General features: G+C 30.0%; 1 protein-coding gene across 1 annotated transcript; it reads right to left on the bottom strand.

Annotated features, from left to right (window-relative positions):
• Window positions 1-156: 156 nt before the first annotated feature.
• LOC111634371 (sushi, von Willebrand factor type A, EGF and pentraxin domain-containing protein 1-like) lies at window positions 157-19,817 on the bottom strand (the record flags this gene model as incomplete). Its single annotated transcript, XM_023379137.1, has 12 exons — window positions 157-164; window positions 249-422; window positions 500-690; window positions 770-1,037; window positions 1,508-1,717; window positions 1,799-1,894; window positions 1,979-2,223; window positions 2,296-2,496; window positions 2,618-2,869; window positions 2,941-3,106; window positions 3,187-3,566; window positions 19,624-19,817. Coding segments are annotated over 12 exons (2,385 nt in total), but the record flags the coding sequence as incomplete, so codon positions are not given.
• Window positions 19,818-20,357: the final 540 nt, after the last annotated feature.

Genomic DNA, 20,357 nt, shown 5'->3' with positions numbered 1-20,357 from the left:
TTGTATAAGTTTTCAAATTGCTACCTTTTCTTAACCTTTAAATTAATTCATATTTGATTTTTTTTTTTTTTTGGAAAAAATTTCTTATACAGTATATAATTAATTTCTTTAACAGTATTTTTATAAAAACTTTTCCACAAAAAAGTTTCAGTTAATTCAGTTAACTAAATATTATAGATTATAAAATTATACATGTATAATATATATTGTTATTCTATAACTATGATTTTTAAATATTTATTACATACCTTTACATTCTTCTACCGATCGTGCTCCTGAGGACATAGTAATGCCTTGTTTATTGCCTATTTTAGGACATGGTTTGCAAATTAATTCACCGATACCATTCTGATATGTTCCAACCATACAAGGTATACATGATTGTGTATAATTATTGTAATAAGTTCCTCTGGCACATTTAACTAAAAATCAATTTAAGACAAAAATTACTATTAAAAAATACAATTATTTTAAAACTTCAAGTTGAAGTAATACATACCACAGTTTGGAGCAACTACAGCTTGGCCAGCTGGACAAGAATAGTCAGTAATCATGTTAAGTGATGTCAAATCTGGTATAACGTTTGGTAATGTATCTCGCACATCAAAAGCCGAGTTCTGCAAAATTGCTGTTTCTACAACTTTTTGAACTGTTGATTGCTGTTGTGTATTAATATTAGTCACAGGATCACTACCATTTAAAAAAGTAGGTTTAAAAATATTATCAATATTAATATAAAAAAAATAATTTAAGCATCATTCAAACTCACTTATTTGATGGAAATGATATTTCTACAGTGTAAAGGTCATTATTGTCTAATTGCCTTGTGACACGACCTTGTTTGTTACATTTAACATTTACACGTAATCCACTGCAGGAGCCAGACGAATAATCAGTACATATACGCCATTCGTGATTAACTCGCTTCAAACTGTTTACAATTCGAGAATATAGGATTTTCTTTCCTGAATCAGAACACACCACTGTAGTTGGGAAATTCATAGTTATTTTGAATATACGCTGTGCAGCTTCTTTGGCTATAAAATAAAAAGTTTTACATGTTTTCATTTTCATTCATTACTAATTCTCTCTAATTATTATAAAGTTATATTTATATTTAATAAAACCTTATATTTATTTTACATTTATTTATAAAATATAGTAGTCTGCTGTCTAACAACTGTTCATTCTAATAATTATGATCTAACAAAGCTTTAAATTTTAAAACTGTTCAGTGTAGATCAACAGACCACCATATGGTCAGTATAGCTTGTAAACAACATAATATTAGTGGTAATTATTATTACAGATTATTTTCTAATTTTAATAACTTTTCAATAACCATGGCCTTAGTAGAGCACTTATAAAAAAAATAAAATAGTTTTATTCTTTTAATTTGTCATTACATAAAATTATTTGTTATATACATACATACATATATATATTAAACTATATTAAATAATATTTGATAAAAATTAGATTAAACAAGATTAATTATATTTCTTACGTGCACAAGATGGAAAGATAAGATTTCTAGGTTCTGATGCAGGATGCCAGATTCCATCGCTACCACAAGTATAGAATTTTGGAATAACTTGAGAAAATTCAAGATCTTTTTCACAGGTAATGGTACAAACTTTAAATCGACCACCAGGACCCCAGTCTGAACAATGGCGGGAACCCCCTTCAGGAGGTGGTGGCAATGGACAGAATTTATCTGTAAACAATTAGATAATGGATCATTGATTACTTAATACACATAATATAAGTATTTTTACATAAACAGTTATAATATTACCTAAAATATGAAGTTTAAAATCACATTTTGCTGTATTTCCTGATTCATCAGCAGCAACATATGATAAATCATAAGTACCTTGCATAAATGACTGACCTAATAATTTAAGATAATTTATGTAGTGTATATGCAAATGTACATTATATATGATTAACGATAAAATAAAATAAAATGTAGTACCTGGTCTAAGACCATTTCTTTCTTCAACATGCAAAGAATTTAAATCATCAACAAAACGTGGCTCTTCCCAATTCACTATAGCTGTATTGTTTTTACTGATAATCCATACATCTGAGGGGCAATATGTAACTTTAGGTGGAGTTTTGTCCATTTGTAAAATTCCACAATCATCCCCAATATAACCAACAGGACATACAGGTTCACCACATGTACCAGGTCCTTCTCGTTCAACTGTGCCATCGACTCTAAAAATACATTTAATATCTTACAATACAGTATTTGTATTGCTTCAGTATTCATATTAAAATAATTTTTACCTATCAAATCCTGTCCATCTGAGAAGAAGATCTTCATAAAGTACAGGTGCATTTTTACAACTTCTAAATTGTACTGGAATTTCAACTGTGACATCTAAAGGTCTTCCCCAAACATTAACTCGACTGATTTTGCCATGGAAACCAGCTCTTGTCATGGCTTTATTTTCATTATTTAATGGTGCTCCAAGAGAAATCCATCCACTGCAATAAACATTTCTTTGATTATTAATACAAATGTTTAAAAGAATAACTAAATATTAGTAATAAAGAGGTTTGAAATTAAAATAAATGATTATATCTGTTTAAAGTAAAAGGGACATACTAATCAGGTAATATTTCTCCCTTGACATAATCTGTAATTCCACCTGCTACAGCTGTATCTGTTATAAGACTGATTGTACCCTCATCACCATTCCAAACAAATACAATATGATGCCACTGGCCATCATTAATTGGAACATTTTGTAAATATGGAATAAAAAGATCAGGAGTTAAATGAGGAAATAATGATATCAGTATGCCAGAATCATCAATCTGTATCAGCACTTTCTTCCCAATTGGTAAATGTGGAGAACTATAAACAAATTATATTTTTTAAAAACAATATGAAGATAATTTAAAATTACAAAACTTTTAAAAACTTACTCCACACTATATAGAGTAAAGAACGTTCCAGTTGTATCAAGTTTGTTATACTGTATCCATAGGGCTATAGATAAACTAGATGAACCTAAATCAAATGGTGCAGCAAGTGCAACACTTGAAGAACGACTCTCGTCATTTATATACAGATCATATTCTATGTTAATGGCTGTAATATAACAGAAAAATGTTTTAAAATATTACTCTTTTAACTCATTAATATTTTGAACAAATTAAGATTAATCTTACCTTTTCTACAATCTTCACCAGTTACATTGAAAGGACATTTGCAATAGAAACTATTAGTCAAATCAATACAGGTTGCTGTAGGTGGACAAGAAGTTGAAGTACAGTCAGGAATATCTTCATCACAAAAGGTTCCTGTGAAACCAGGTGGACATATACATTTAAAATCATTTCCTATGTCATGGCAAGTAGCACCATTTTGGCAAACATTATTAACACAAGCATTAAAATCAAACTGGCAACCAATTCCAGCATATTCTGATTGACAAGTACAATTAAGACCACTTCCATAATCATGACAGAAACCACCATGCATGCAAGGATTTCCAATACATCTCTCAGGTGAAGTCTGGCATTGTTTTCCATCAGTTCCTGATGGGCATCTATTATAAGAATATTTACTTTTAATATTAAAATAATATAAAAACAAACTTATTTAAATAATTACTTTGATTTTTATGACAAATTGTTATTGACTGCAACTTGGAGATAACAGTGAAACCAGGTTAAATGAACTGTTGAAAATCAATAAAATGTAATTTTTATTTTTATCGTAACACTATATTAACTTATCCTTAATGGCCAATGTAAATTGTTTTTGCACCTTTTTTTTAATTTGTTTGCTTTGTACGTTATTATTTATAATTAAATTATTTTAATTAGATCTCTGGTTGTTTTTTTACTCTTCTACCGCACAAACAAATAGCAAAAGGAAAGAAATCCAATAAAATTATCATATTAATATTTAAAGTTTATTATTTGATTTGTGTTCTTTTTAAGAATGAAATTTATTTATAACTAGCTCGTTACACCTGGAGTTGCCCTGCTTTATAAAGTAAACAGCATTATTAATTGTAAATTTCAAAAATGTAAATAGTAAAAGCCATTTTAAGGACATTATCAGAATCCCTATAAAATATGTGGAAAGTATTTCATCATAAATAGCAAGTTTACACAAAATTATTATAATTAAGAAAGTATCTATCATTTAGAAATGTAAAAAAAACTGCATTGTTAGAAGTAGAAAATCAAATATTTATATAGTTTTCACAGTGTAACATTTTTGATTGGATGCATGTGAGTGCTCTGTGTTACCAGTTGCAGTAATGATATAGCATGTCTACTTCACGGTATATCACTGTCACAGTAATTAAGAAAATATAATATTTGTTTTTTTAAATTATATTTTTTTTGTGTGAATTATATTTAGTTTATTATTTTTTTTTAAATTTTTTGCTAAGTGATAACACTACATGTAAGCATCAAATCAGATGTAAACAAAAATTAATTGATATATAGAAATTAAATCAATATTTTGGGTGATATGTACAACTTTATCTAAGTTAAAAGAATGTTAATGTAACTATCATGTTTCCTAGCAATTGGTTGAACGGCCTAGGAGTGCATAGCAAACAAACAAACAAACCAGTGGCGTACCATGGTTATCAGCCGCCCAGGGAGGAGGAAAATTTTGGCCCCCCCCTTATTTAGGTATTTCAATTTAAAAGATCAAAATTCAATTTTTTCACAGAACAAGCAATGAAAAATTCGGTGGTAGTGCAGCAACCTGTTTAAAATAGTTCCATTGGATATTGGTGGTGTATATGAATGCAAATGAATCATACAAGCCAAAAAAAAAGTTCAACAGGTTTTGCAGGAATTCCTCGGACGAAAAAGTTACTATTTCACCTGGCGAGCCGATTCCTGTACACTGTCCGGACGATAGCACTATCGTAGGCACGATGCAAGTATGGATTAGGATGTTTCAAATTTTTACAAGATATTATTATTATTTATTGTGAAATTTTGCCGCTCCCTAAAAAGTGCCGCCCCACTACAGTACGCCACTGAAACAAACATNAATTATCTTGTGAATAAATTAACATGTGAAATATACAATACTGTATTATCATGATTTGCAGATACTTAGACTAATTAGACAATCTAAAAATATGATTTTTTGAACTGAAATATAAAGTTAGGCACATAAGTGGCAATGGACAGTTTTATACATGGTCACGTTCAAATATATTTTGGAATGAAGATTTCCTTATCATTTTGAACTGATGAGTTTAATGAGTATTATAATGTCTAATGTCCATGATCTTCACTGTCGCTGGTATCTGTCAAAAATCAATAAAAAAAATAATTAAATACTGAGAATAAATAAGTGATAGATTAGTTTTAATGTATATATTCTACCTTTCTTCCCTTGATATTGATGTTTTCTTAGCCTGTCATAAAGATCTTCTTTAGTTGTTCCATATAAACTAGGATTGCTATGTCCGAGAGTATTGGTTTTCACCTGATGCAAACTATCTATAATAAATATATAGATTTTTATGAAATATTAAATGTATAAAAAAAATTGGATGTTTTAAAGAAGAAAAATTAATATAAAATGTAAAATATCTCATTTCTATATCTACCTTTCATGTAAGTTTCATTATAAAAATTTGGCATTTCCCATCCATCATCATCATCATCATAATAATGAGCATAAGTACTATGATGAGAGGGTGCTATACTTTCAGCATAAGGAGCCGGTGCACCATAATAGAAATTAGTTTGAGAACCACTTAAATCTTGAGAGGGTTCTGGCATTTTCTTTGGTACATTTTTATGTGAAGATCTGTAAGAGGAAAATCAATCAGTTGTTATATAATATAATGATATATGAACTTATATATACTTTAGTTTGTTATAAAAATTTAAGCAATCATACCTGACACATATCATCCAAATAAGCAATACTAGTAATATAATAAATATAACAGCTCCAGCTATACCTCCTGCTATATATACAAATTCTGATTTCTTTTCACATTTATCACCATAAAAATTGGATAGACAAGTGCATTTAGGTTGATCAGTTTCTGCATTTACTTCACAACTTCCTCCATTTTGACAGTAATCATCACAGATAGCTTCAAAGTATTATAAATGTTTTAATGATTTTTGAACTATATGATCAATTAAAAATTAAGAAATTATTTACGCTTACATATACATTGATCTCCTTCCGGTCTATATTTTGGTTTGCATTCACAAGAAAAGGAGCCGGTATCATCACGAAATACACAAAGTGCATTTGCTTGACAGAGTCTAGTTTGACCATTGACCTTACAAGGATTAGAACAATTTGATTTGTGTGTAGCTCCTAGTCCTTCAGTTGTAGTATCAGAAGGACACGAAAGACATTCAGTTTCTCTTTGTTCTTTATCTTGGTAAGTACTTTTAGGACACGGCATACATTTTTCTAAAGTTGCATTTAGGTAATGACCTTGTTTGCATACCTCTGAAAAATTTAAATATTAAAACCAAACGTGATAAATGTTTTTGTGTATATATTGTTGACTTGGACTTTGTTTATTAATAGGACTTATTATTTTGTTTTGACTTTAGACTAAGATTTCCTCTCTTTGCTAATCAGAAACTTCACCAGTATAATTTTTATTAATAAACAAAGTCCAAGTAGATAATATATACACAGAAATGTAAAAAGTAAGGACAAAGAGGTAAAAAGAACTGATAAATGTTATTTGTAAAACAGTACAGCCAGAATCTTATCAGACTATAATATGGCTAATTAATAAGATATTAAATAATTTAGACTAGAGCTTTTATCTGACATCCATGCCAATGTAAAAGTTTAAATTGATTGAATGCCATGGAAGACTGTAAGCGTATAATCATAACCAGTATGATTATTACCAAATTAATTGGTCTGGAAGTAATCATCTGGAGGTCCTGGTAGCATAACTACCAACACATCTACACAATAAACAGGAATTGAAGATTTGAGTCCACCCTTTTCTTTCAGAATATTTTAAATTAAATTTAACATGAGATGTTGGCTTAACTGCCTATCTCTAGTCCAAATTGGTTATATATTTTTTTACTAAGTATAAGTACTATACGTTCATTATTACTAATTAATATATTTTTTACATATATTACCTAAAGAGCATTGTTCTTGCCTCACAGAACTAACTGATGCTGTTGTAAGACCTTCAGGACATTTCAAGCAAGTAGGTGTTCCACGTGGACGATAAGTACCTTGAGGACAAGGTTCACAATTGCCATTTATGGAAAGATTTAAACCAGCAGCACATTCCTCTAAAAAAATTATGGCAAAATTTTACAACTTGTTTTTAATTAGTAGATTCATAAAAATCCTGTACTAACCTCGGCATTCTTGTGAAGAAGTAGCCTGATTACTTCTGGTTGTCAATCCAGGTCCACATGGAATGCAGCTGAAAGAACCTTCTTGAGGCTGATATAATCCATATCCGCAAGGATGACATAAATCTGTCTTCAAATTATAATATTTTCCTGCTGGGCAACGTTCTGAAAATATTGAAAATATATTTTAGTAAATTACATATTTTAATGATTTTGCTAACAGATTTTATGTTTACTTATTAATAAATTACTTTAAATAAGCCAATTTGTTTTAATTAAATTAATTTATTAATAAGTAAACATAAAATCTTCATTGCCTAGCATTTTTATGCTAGGCAATGAAGGCATATGCCTTCAACAGCAAATTTTAAGGAGTGCAAAATTTTTCAGGTGACATTATAATTATATGATCATAAAATAATTTAGAAATTCCCGTTATACGGATTCCCATAGAATATCCTTTAAATGTTATGGATCCTTTTAAAAAACGTTCCAAAATGCTTGTATCGGTAATTCACATTTTCTCAGAGTTCAGAGTTCGATTTTTTTCTGTTTTTTCCGTTTATTCTTGATAAAGGTCATTAAATATGACTGAAAACATTAGAATTTAATAAATACGGCTGCATAGTTAAAAGGTTTTCTTGAATGTGTTTAGTTATTAAGAAATGCAGTCTACGATGAGTTATAAAATGATTTACACATTAAACATTATATTAAAAATAATTAAATTATATTTATAAATAACAAACAAAATTATATACAACAATAATAATTAATACATATGAAATTCTTGGAGATGTATTAACCCTCAGAAGCATGTTTCTGAGACAATTGAGTTTGATTGTTTGAAAAAATCTTCAAATCGTGTGAATATTTTTGTTGTCTGAACATTGCTTGTAGATGTGGCTGTCATCACATCATTTTAGGATTTTACATTTTACGATTTTTTCAAGCATTCAAACTCCATTACCTCAGAAATGTGATTTTGAGGATTAGCAATATTCGTCCCAATATATATTGATTNGTCCGTCCGTCCGTCTTTCATTAATCTCGAGAACGGAGTTAGATGAAAATCGAGACTAGATATGGAAAGCTCAGGGGTCGGAGGCCCCATTAACTATACGAACTTCCGATCCAGACTGGAAGTCATGCGATTATTTAAATTAAAATATGATTAAATATTTCATTCAGGAATTGTGACGATGTAACAATAATATATTAATACAACTATTTATTCATTAATTACTTTAAAATGTCATCTGGATGGTTACTTATCACGTGTCAGAAGATTCGGGTTCGGAGCTTTATCATAAATTGTTAAGATCTGGGCATTGAGGTCTGGCTTGCTTCTGTTTAATGCGTGTCAACAAATAAAATTTTTAAAAATCGGTTAAATGGAGCCCTCGCGCAATAGGCTAGCATGCTTATTAGCATGCTAGCCTATTGCGCGAGGGTTCCGGATTCGAATTCCGATCTAGGGATTCAACCCTCACTTTATCATGTGTAGTAAAAGTCAGGAACCATTCTCCATTCCTCATTCACGGTAGAAGAGCCCATTGCAAGTCAAAATTACCAGTAATTAAACTTATGTAACACAATTGTGCCATAGTGTAGTGGCATCTCGAGTTGATAAATCAATCAAATTTTTAGAGAAAGATATGAAAGCTTTATGAAATTTTGAATTGATTAGGCCTACGAATCTTTTTTAAAAGAGTAAATGTTCATATTTAGAAAACATTTTAGAATTTACAGAACTGAAAACATATTCCTAAAATACTATAATAAATTTCCGGAACATCTGTTAAAACGTCACCCTACTGTTCTAGGGCACTCGGGATCTCCAATAATTTTTCCGAATATGGTGCCCTATCCCACACCACCCATTCACCCTCTTGTGGGCTTAGCCGAATCCACGAGGGGCACTGAAAAAAAAAACCACCCACTTACTGCCCACAGAAGTTAAAAAATAAACAAACTACTGTACTGTACATCGGTATAAAATTGAAAAGTGTTTTAAAAAATTGTATTATTTTTTTATGGTTTCAAATATCTTTTTAAAAAATATTAGGAATATAAAGCCATACGTTTCATCGAATCTTCCGTGAGTATACTTCGAAGCAACGGTAATACTTTTCTGTTGCATTTCAAATACAAACAATCCCAAATGGTATTGTATATTGTTTCTCAATATCTGTAATATTTCCGAATTGGCCATACTTAACATTTCTCCTTATATATATATAGTCTATAAGTTTTTAAGGTATGCTACACACTAAACAGGAGAAGAACTCTGTTCTTTTATCTGTATCTTTTCAACTATACTTTCTACTTTTGTAGACGTGACTTAAGCTGTAAGCGTTTCTGGTTACTATCTTTCTAGTCGTATCAAGCGATTAAGACGTCATTTTACGATAATGTCTTATTCAATACTTCTAAATCTATTTGTTCTAGATATTTCTTTTATATCTGGGATACATTAACGACACTTTTATCGACTCCTTCAATAAAGTTTGCCTTTCTAATTGTCTTCCCTTCGTCTCCTTGATATTCTTACTTAGGGAATTTTTTTCCCACCCTCTCGCTAGATTGTTGAGAAATGTCTTAACATACGAAGTGATTAGAATGGAGAGGGAGAGAAGGGGAGGCAAGTAGAGAAGAGGTATTTGTTGTCTGGTGATAAAAGATATCCTTTACGTTCCTTAACGATACATCAAATTGACAGAAACATTTTTCTAATCGACCAGATCTTGTAAAGTTTGCAAGAAGTTTATTCATTACTGCGCTTTCTTTATAACACTGGCATTTGTCCAATTCTTTTTCAGAATTTATGACAGTTAAATTTTTTCCCCTTTATATATATATATCATTTCTCTTCCTATCTATTTTGCTAATTCCGAGGTATCCAACCTTGCAATATCGTTCTCTCTCAATTCATTCTAACTCCACTCTCGATTTTGTTTCCTCTTTTTGGATTGCAATTTGAAAAAAAAAAAATTGTAGATCTATAAACCTGTCTGTCTGGCTGTCTGTCCTTCCTTAATCTCGTGAAAAGTGTTAGATAGATGAAATTCGAGACCAGATATAGAAAACGTAAGGGCAGAATGATCGGCACGACTCTGCTATTATTACGAAAAGTGTGATGTACTGTACAGGGGCAAGCCACTACTAATTTGAAGTGGAGAGCATATATTTTAAATCAAATAAACTAAAAATATGATTAAAAATTTCAGCCCGGACTTTGCTCGTTCTTCTCCGTAACAGGAAAAATGTGTTTTTATTCTAATAAATATTATAAACTACCTTTCGTACGGGATTACATCGCATTAATCCTTTAACAAAAGATGTAATGGCACAGACATATAGACAGACGCACTAGCGTGTTTTCTTTTATCTTACAGCTCAGTTTATTACCTTCTGTTCCCTTTATACCATTCATAACTCGAACATAACCTCCATTTAATGTAACTGAATGTAAGACAAGGAGTTTAAGGGAGGGAGAAGTGTAGATTCTAATCATATTTCATTAATAACTCCCTCTCCTGTACGAATTTTAACTTTTAAATTATATAATTTAAGCCGATTTTAATTATTAATAATTATAATTTTCGGAAGTTTAAATGTACGTTATTATAAAGGGATTAATGTTATAAACATTTTTAATGATCCACTCTTACTTTTTACTTCGTATTTCCGGTCGACTGTCGTCGTAATCTCCAGTTTATCTCAGGATATTGTTCGAGAATCGATCGGTGTTTTATTATTTGACAGGTTAAGATGGGTTTAGTTATAATATAAATTCGAAAAATACAATTATATTAACTATATTATTGTTAAAAATTAAACATTAATTGTGTTAAATTAAGAGAAAAATGATTTTGCTTCCTTTAAAAAAACCCAGCGACGAGTTGCGTAACTTTCCCGGCAAATAAAGTTAAAATTGCGTGTGACGCCATCTGTTATGAGATTTTAAAAACTTTTTATATTATTAATTATTATAAAACGGCAAAAAGCTTAATTTTTAGGGTAGATGACGAATTGTAAATACTAATAATGAGTAGAATCGTCATTAAGTCCGACCCCACTCGACACGCGACTCCCTCTATCTTCATACCCTGTCGATCTTTAACCACCAAAATTTAATTGCATTGATGCCCCTAACACAGAAACCTCCTTGCAAAATTTCAGAAAATTTCGACAGAAGGTACGAGAGTTATTAAGCTTCGAAGTGGATGAACGAAATCGTGCCCCTCCCCCACACACACTAACATTCATACGTACAGAAATAATCCTCAACTTTTTTTGCATTTCTCGATGTTTCGAAGTCCAAAAATGAAAAAAATCTCGGTGGAAAACACAGAAAATCTTGTGGGAAAACAGAGGAAAAATACGACCGATGGCCATACTTTTCCTCTGTTACATATAAGAACAAAGAAAGTAAAAAGTGTTGGGGAAATTTAATCTTTCAAAGCTAATTTGAGGCTATAAAACGTTAAAAATGTTTCTTTTTTAATAAATAATTTCATCAAAATAAAATTATTTTAAAGGATTTAACCCAGGGGTTTATATATAAAATTATTATTAGATGAGGGAATTGACGAGAGATGCTCGAAGCTAAGAAGAATATAAATCGTGTACAAGCGAATTTTAAGAGTAATTTTCTGCCAAATTTTAATTTCAGATATGCAAACTACTGAATATGGACTATTAAAACTAATTATAAATATTAATTTGAATTTAAATGAGTATAATTATCTGGATTTTCAAGCAAATATCCCGGAAGTTGAATCTTGATGAGAGAAATTCTTTTCGTCAAAATGAAATTTTATCGCTGTATTTGTCTAGAAAATATGAATATTTGCAAGTGTGTTCACGTTAAATTCTTATCTATTTAGAGGGAAAAAAAAGAAGAAGAAGAAGAAAAGTAACAAGATAAAGGGGAAATCATTGTATTTTTTCCTGTTTTTTTCCCCAGAAGCAAGGGGAAAAAAACTAGAAGAAAAAATAAAGATTAATAGTCCCGAGTAAACAATGTTATAGGTTCTGTTCAAATAAGATTTAGTAGAATAAAATTAGGAAAAATTGTTTCAGTCACAAACAATATTTTATAAAATATATTTTACTTTTTTCTTGTTAGTATTATCGTCGTAATTACTATTATTATTATTTTTTTCTTATTATGATTGTTTTGAAGGAACATTCTCTTCCACCCCCTCTCCTACCTCTACCCTAACAACAGACTGCATATACGATATTTGACATTCTTTAAGAAGAGATTAAAAACAATCCCCTTATCGTAGACGTGCCTCTTCTTTGAAGGATTCTTCCCAAAGGTAGATTTTCTGATTCTTAATTGGGCACGAAAGTGTACAGTTTTGCGATAACGAAAATAGGCTTAAAAGTTTTTCTCTAGAGACGATTGCTCGACTTTGTTTAACTTCAAAATAAAAAAAAAGTTCGATCTTTGGGTCCACTTAGTTTACTTGTACCGCACACTAAATCCTTTTTATACGGAATTTTTCCCCCTATTAATGATACCTTTTAAGATCTACCGATGATTTTTTTATGGAGCGTGTACGAAATATTTAAGTGATTTATCGATGTATTAAGCTGTATTTTATATTAAAATGTTTAATTAATTAATTTATTTTTTGCTGGATGATAAAATATAAACGTTATTATAATAGTATAGAGCCTGAGAGATGTGAAGGCACCACTCGTATCTCTCGGGCCCCGCTCAGAATAAATCCCTGGTGTCTTCTTATCACTCTTCGGAAGTGTAGAAATATTTAAGTAACGTCAACAAGATGCTAATAAAGATAGATTTTTTTGTACCATTTAGCGGAATAAATTTTAATTTAATTTCCTTTTATATTACTATGTTTTGTTTTTCATACAAACAAAGGAAATTTTGGGACTCCATGCGTGTAGGACACGGGCCAAATAATCCGAACTCGAACCTGGTTTCTTCTCTGGAGAATTCGGGTTCGAGTTCGCTTCGAATCCTTAGAAATTTTCATGAACATTTCATTGAATACAGGGGAAAGACACTACTAAAATCGAGAGCATATGTTTAAAATGTGATTAAAAATTGCAGCACGGACGGCATTGTGACAGCGTCACAATGCATATATATATATGCCACTATCATATTTTGAAATAGAATATATATATATATATATATATATATTCTATTTCAAAAGATGATAGTGGCATTATTTATATATATAAAGAAATTTAAAATATTTCAAAAATTTCTTTAGAAGACCCCCTACGAGATATATCCGGAAGCATTGAGAAGGAAAGAGTATTCTTAGACACCAAAACATACCCAAAATAGAATCATTCTTTCCCCTTTTCGTTCACAGTAGATTTATGATCTTCCTTCTTACTTTCCAGGGACCTATACCCATCCTGTTTTGTTTTGTTCAAGACCTGATTTAGTATCATTCTTCCTATTTTGGATGACATTTAAACCTTTCCGTCTCATCGATAGGAATATTGAGTCTACTTTTATGCATCTGGAAAGGGTATTTTTTTTTAAAATTTAAAACCCATTGATTTAAATGGGGTTCGGATATTGGATCTCTCGTCTAATTTTCCGAAAAAAAATTAAAATTGTTTCCTCCTTACATTCTCTGGCATTGTCGTAAGTCTGTCCCCAGATCGATATCTATTTTGGCTCATAACGACAGACAATACTAAAGCGAAGAAAATTCATTGCGCCTAATTATATACTCGATATTGAGTTTCTACCCTTTACCGGGATGGATCAAAATTCAGTTAACCGTGCGCAATTCAATGTACTTAATTACGTTCGAAGTAATTAATTTTGTACACTGGTCTAAAAGTCAGTTAACTACACTCGCGAGTACGAGTCGCTAAATTAAGTGTAGAACGATAGAGGCAGAAATTTAGTCTTTAAATTGGTTAACTGACATGTGGACCACCCTCTTTCTAAAGCGTGGTTAAGCGACTTTTGGGCTACCTTACACGTAATTTCCTCTTTCTAACGCTACAATTCACTCCTTTATGTAACTCTGAATATATAAAAGTATATTAAAGATTAAATAAACGATAAAAATATATAATTCGCGTGGAGGGGGAAAAAATAAATAAATAAAAGAAATGTTCAATTCCTCGACTTGTTGTGTGTTTTTTTTTTTTAATATTATCTTTAATATAAAACATAAGAGAAGATATTAAAGTAGAAAAATGGCATTTTAGTAATGGGAAGAAGGCAAAGAAACGTTTAAAGAAACAAATATACATCTTACAAATATTAAAGATACGAGAAGAACAGAGGAAAGAAAGAAGACTTCATCATCGAAAATACAATAAAAAATAAGGAAAAAAAAAATAAAATAAATAATAAAAGCTCTCACGCACACATTTGTAGATATATATAAAAGGTTTTTTTTTTCTCCCTGAATGATTCATCAAATATATTAAAGTTGAAAAATTGATGCGTAATCACAAAATTGATTTTTCCCTTCGTTCTGGTGTGAATAATTCTAAAAACCGCACCAGAACATCAATCTTAACCTTTAGAAAAACAAATATTTTAAGGAAGCTTCATCAATATACAAACTTATTATTTTAAATCTGTCATCTTTGATCTATGATAAAAAGGAAGATGAAGAAGAAAAGGGAAAAAAATACATTCCATTTAACTTAACGAAGGTTACTTAAATAAATAAAAAAAACATTACTGTGTTAATAAGTACACGCTGTACAGCTCGATATAATTAATGATTTTTAGTATTTAACATAGAGAAATTTTAATAGAATAAAGTGGAAAAAAATGCCTTTTTTTCGCCATGCAAAAAAAAAACACTTCTCCAAGGTATAAATTTAATGGCGAACAAATTATTCATCTCTTTCCCCTTTCACGAATAAAATTAATAAGTTTTTCTATTGACAAACTGATTAAAATAATTCTTAAATAATTTCTAAATTTGATTAATAATTAAAAAAATACTTTAAGATACTTTCGGACATTTAAATTATGAATAAAAGGAATTTAAAATATTTCTATTCAGTAAAGGGGGAAGGGAGAGGGACCCTTTTCATCAAATAATGTTACATTTTCGATCGAGTGCAGACTCGATTTTCTTTAGTAAAATGTGCAAATTATATTAGAATCAAAGTCGTAAGTACTCCTACTTAAGGATCCATAGGGGGAGGGGAATTTACATTTTATTTTTCGAGATGAATGGAAGCGATCAAAAACGTCTTTTATGGAATTTAATGAGAAATATTTTTGTAATTAAGTAAAATTTTCTAGACACGATAACGTTTGTCGATTTTATCTTTCCCCCCTTCTTTATCGCTTTAGGTAAAAGGAGGAAATTGTGTGCTTCGGTCGTCTCCCCCCGTTTTCTTTACAAGAAATGGGGTATTTTGTCTTCGGCTGTTCTACCTTGTGTCAGTTTAGAAAAGAGGAAATATTATATGTGCAGTCATCTTCTTACTTTCTTTTTTTTTTGTTAAAAGAAGACTGGGAGTTCTGCGTTTAGTTAGGGATAACTGAACACAGTTTCCTTTTAGAAAAAGGGAGAAATTCTGTGTTCAGTTATCCCCGTTTTCTTTAGAAGGAACAGAACAATTCTGTGTTCAGTTAACCCTCTTCCTTTAGAAGAAAAAAAATGGAGAAATTCAGCGTTCAGTTACTTCCCACTTTTTTAAAAAATAAAAAAAAAACAGGAAGGATAACCGAACACAAAATTTATATAAATGAACTCAGAATGAATATATAAAATTCTGCATAATCTTCTCCTCCGCATCACTTCTTTATAACAGATTTCTGAAAACAAGTCGAATCAATACCCCAGTTCATTCAATGACAAAATATGCAGCCAACAGTATAAAAAAAAAGAAGAGAAAATAGATTTATACACACGAAAAAAAGGGAGAGGAAGCAACCATTATCATTCTAAATATAAAAGGAATAAACGTCGCTTCCTTTAATAAAATTTTTACTTTAGTGGAAGGATATAAAATTTTACAATTGGCCTCGACCGATACGTAAAATAATGACGTAGTAAATTGACGTCATTAACGTGACCTCAGTTAATTAAATCCGATTAAATGGGAGGGTTATTATTATTATTAATCGGTTAATTTAATTTTAAGTTGTGATTGTATCGAACTTTAAAGGTTTATCAATCTTTACTATTGTTGCCAATGTTGTTTCTTTACGAAAGTGCTTGTAAACATCGATATATAGACGTTGTTCACAGCATGCTTTCAGCAGAATCAATACAGTTCCATTTGTCAAACTTCAGAGCCTGAGAGTGTTCAAATATTTAAACACAGAGCCTGGTCTTGGGGGAATAATTCTGAAGTTATGAATGGAAGGAAAAGTTACTGAGTATCCAAATTAAATTAACTTAAGTTTCAAGTCGAAGACTGTAAAATTCTCTCCTCACAACTGCTCCTCTTCATAACTTTTCAGCTTGCGGTTTAGCTGCTTTTTTTATTATTATTTTTTAAATAAAAATAAAATGCTTATAAAATTTTCAGTTTAATTTTAAAATAGGAGTGATATTTATTAATTTAATTTTTTAAAAGAATTTTAAAGTGTCTGGAAGTATAGAAACTGAAAAAATGCACGTGTGCACAATCTAAAGATCTAGCAAACTCAGCGAATCTTATAAAGGAAAAAATATAAAAAATAGGGGGAAAAACCCAGTTACTATCGATTTATAGAGTTATAAACGTATATTACACTTATAAAATATATATTTTTTTCTTTATAGGAAGGTAGTAAAAAATGTTTACCGATTAATTTTAATATTCTTGTAGTAGTTGCAGTAAACTTAGTTGATACTTCCAACGTATTTTCTACGCTTCCTGTTGGTTCTATCTTATAAATTTTATGGATTTAATCTGGAAAAATTGCAAAAAAATTAGATTTATGCATCGAAATTTATCGCAAACTTCAATATTTTTAAATATTTAACTTCTCGTCTAGCTCGTCTCTCTTGCTCAATTAACCTTAATAAAGTGATTTTATGGAGTTATATTAACCAAGAAAATAATTATTGAGTTAGATTTTATAATAATAATAATTCTTGCATTATTAATTTAAATGCATTTAAAGATGGAATAAGTTCACTTTTAATTAATTTTCTGAAGTTGATTTGTTGAAGGGATAAGAAGCTTTAATGGATATGGAGTTAGAAAGATGGAATTGTTAATGTTATGTCTTATTTATTTTTTTTCTTTTTTAAATTTTATTCTGTTATAGAAATAATCTGAAGCTTTACTACTATAGCAACAAAGCTGATTACTCTAGTAGTAAGCAGCTTAATTTATTTAATACTCGGATGCGGTTTGTTTAGAAGATTATCAACATTTTGTAGGTTTGCAAAGATAAAATTGTTAGTATTAGTTAGCATGGTAATTAAAAAATAGCAAAACTTGATGCGGAATATTATAAATTTTCTTTCTCTCAGTAGAAAATTTACCTATTTATACACGAATTTAACTTAAAAACATAACAATTAGAACCTACATTCACCCGTTTACTACTGTGACTTGGATGAAGTTATAAGAATTTTTCCCTGTACTTACTTGATTTTTCTTAATTTATTTATAACGGTTAGAGGGCCCGGGCCCTCTGGATCCCCCTCTGATTAAGCTATTTGTACCTAGCAGCCAGCTTCAAATCAACAGAGGTAAGTTTTCTATAACAGAAACAGTTATAAAAATTGCAAATTACATGGAATTTAATGAGGAATTTATTATTTACACGATCAATTTTTGGTTATAAAATGTCCGCTTTAAGGCTGTAGATAGCCGCTAACGTGTTATATAATTAAAAGCAACTGGTTGTAAGTTAACAATGTAATTGTTTTTTCTGTAGCGGAAACAGTTATAAAAATTGCAAATTAAGTTTGATTCAATGCGGAGTTTATTATTTATACATCTTTTATTGGTTATAAAATAAATAAAATGCCCGTTTTAAAGGTTGTAGGTAGTAGATAACATGGTAATTAAAGCAATAAAGTTAAGTTTTCTATAATGGAAAGCAATGAAATTGTGTAAGATGTGTTGGCTTCAAGGCCAAATTTATTATTTACATACTCACATTCTGTTATAGAATTAATAAAATTCTTGTTTTAAAAGATGACCACAGCTTTAAAAACAAGAATTTTATTAATTCTATAACAAAAAAGTCAGTAATTTAAAGAGGAACAATTTAAGAAGGAACATGTGAAAGGGGCTCTGTTCCTCTTTATTGTTCTGTGTATTTTTAATTAATTTAATTTGAAATATATGCGCTCGATCTCAAATTAATCTTGCCCCTGTACATCATACTTTTCCCGAATAGAGAAACTCCTTTCCGGGGAAAATTTCTGAATTGAAACCACGTTACTTCCGGTCCAAGCCGGAAAGTTCGTATATAGTTAATCGGGTCTCCTCCCCTAAGCTTTCCATATCCGGTCTCGATTTCCTTATACCTAACGCCATTCTCGAGATTAAGGAAGGACAGACAGACAGTCAGATGGACGATAATGGGAATTTATAAGTCTATAATTTTTTTTTCAAATTGCAGCCCAAAAAAAATATACATATACATTTTATTATTTATATGTCTTTTATTGATTATATAATTAATTTTAGAAGGGAGAAAAAAAAAACAACTTACACTAAGGTTAGATGGTAAAAGCGCTCACTTATACGTCAATTTGACGTCACTTCGATTTAACAATGCGAAGTTCTGAAGAACGACGTCAAATTTACGTAAGAAAACGTTCGACAAACCATAACCAATGGAAGAGAATCTAACAGATATGTTCATTTGGAAACGAAAGTTTATTATTTTCCAACTCATTTCTGATTGCAAAGTAAATAAATTACGTGTCTCTTAAGCTGTCAGCAGTTAGCATAATGATTGACAGTTTTAATTCTAAAGTGGGTTAGAAGCAAAAGAGAAAAAAAAAAAAAAAAAGAAAAGAAAAGAAAAGGTCAACAGGTTTCGCAGGAATTCCTCGGATGAAAAAAAGTTACTAATCCACCCGGCGAGCCGATTCCCGGACTGTCCGGACGATAGCACTATCGTAGGCACGATGCAAGTATGGATTAGGATGTTTCAAATTTTTACAAGATATTATTATTATTTATTGTGAAATTTTGCCGCTCCCTAAAAAGTGCCGCCCCACTACAGTACGCCACTGAAACAAACATCCTCATTTATATATATAGATGAATAATGATTTAAAATGTTATTTTAGTTTTAAAAATACTTACACACAGAAGTAGTCTTGGAATAGATCAATACATTTAGCATCATTTAGACAAGGTGAAATATCACATTTTCCAATATCTTTTTCACAATGTTCTCCAGTCCATCCCTGAGAACATTGACATTTAAAGCCATTTACAGTATCTATACAGATTCCATTGTTTAAGCATGGATTAGAGGCACATTCATTGATATTAAACTAAAAAATAAAATACCAAATTTTCAATAAATTACATAAATGTAGGCTACAGTTTATTAGTAATAAAATTTTAAAATATTTGAAAATAAAAATTATTTTCTATCTTATATGAATAAATATGTATAAAATAATTAAATACATTTTAAAAATTTAAATCATAGATCATTATTTAATTTGTAGTTGCTAATTTCTAGAATAAATTGAAATTGTTTATTCAGAGGCAATCTAAAAAGAGTAATATTAATCCTATAAAATATGTTTTATATTGGTCATCGAATTTACAAAGAATAATCAGTAATCACAATTTTTGAATAATAAAAAGATTCAAAAATTTCAAATTAGAGTGTTTTTTAAAGAATAATTTTCAATTTAAAACAGCTGCTTTACATGAAATTTTAAAATTAAAAAGTACAGTCAACCCCCTATAACACTGTTGATTTTTCCCGTTTTCTATGAATTCCAAGTTGTACGAGTCACTTAGATTTTACAAATACATGTGCTGGCTGTGAACGGCTCATGTATTTGTAAAATCTAAGTGAT

This window comes from Centruroides sculpturatus, unplaced genomic scaffold, assembly GCF_000671375.1.
Source record: "Centruroides sculpturatus isolate CEXI.00-Female unplaced genomic scaffold, Cexi_2.0 scaffold945, whole genome shotgun sequence".
Classification (NCBI taxonomy): domain Eukaryota; kingdom Metazoa; phylum Arthropoda; class Arachnida; order Scorpiones; family Buthidae; genus Centruroides; species Centruroides sculpturatus.
Note: the sequence above shows the minus strand (reverse complement) of the source record. Positions and strands in the feature narration are given on the sequence as shown.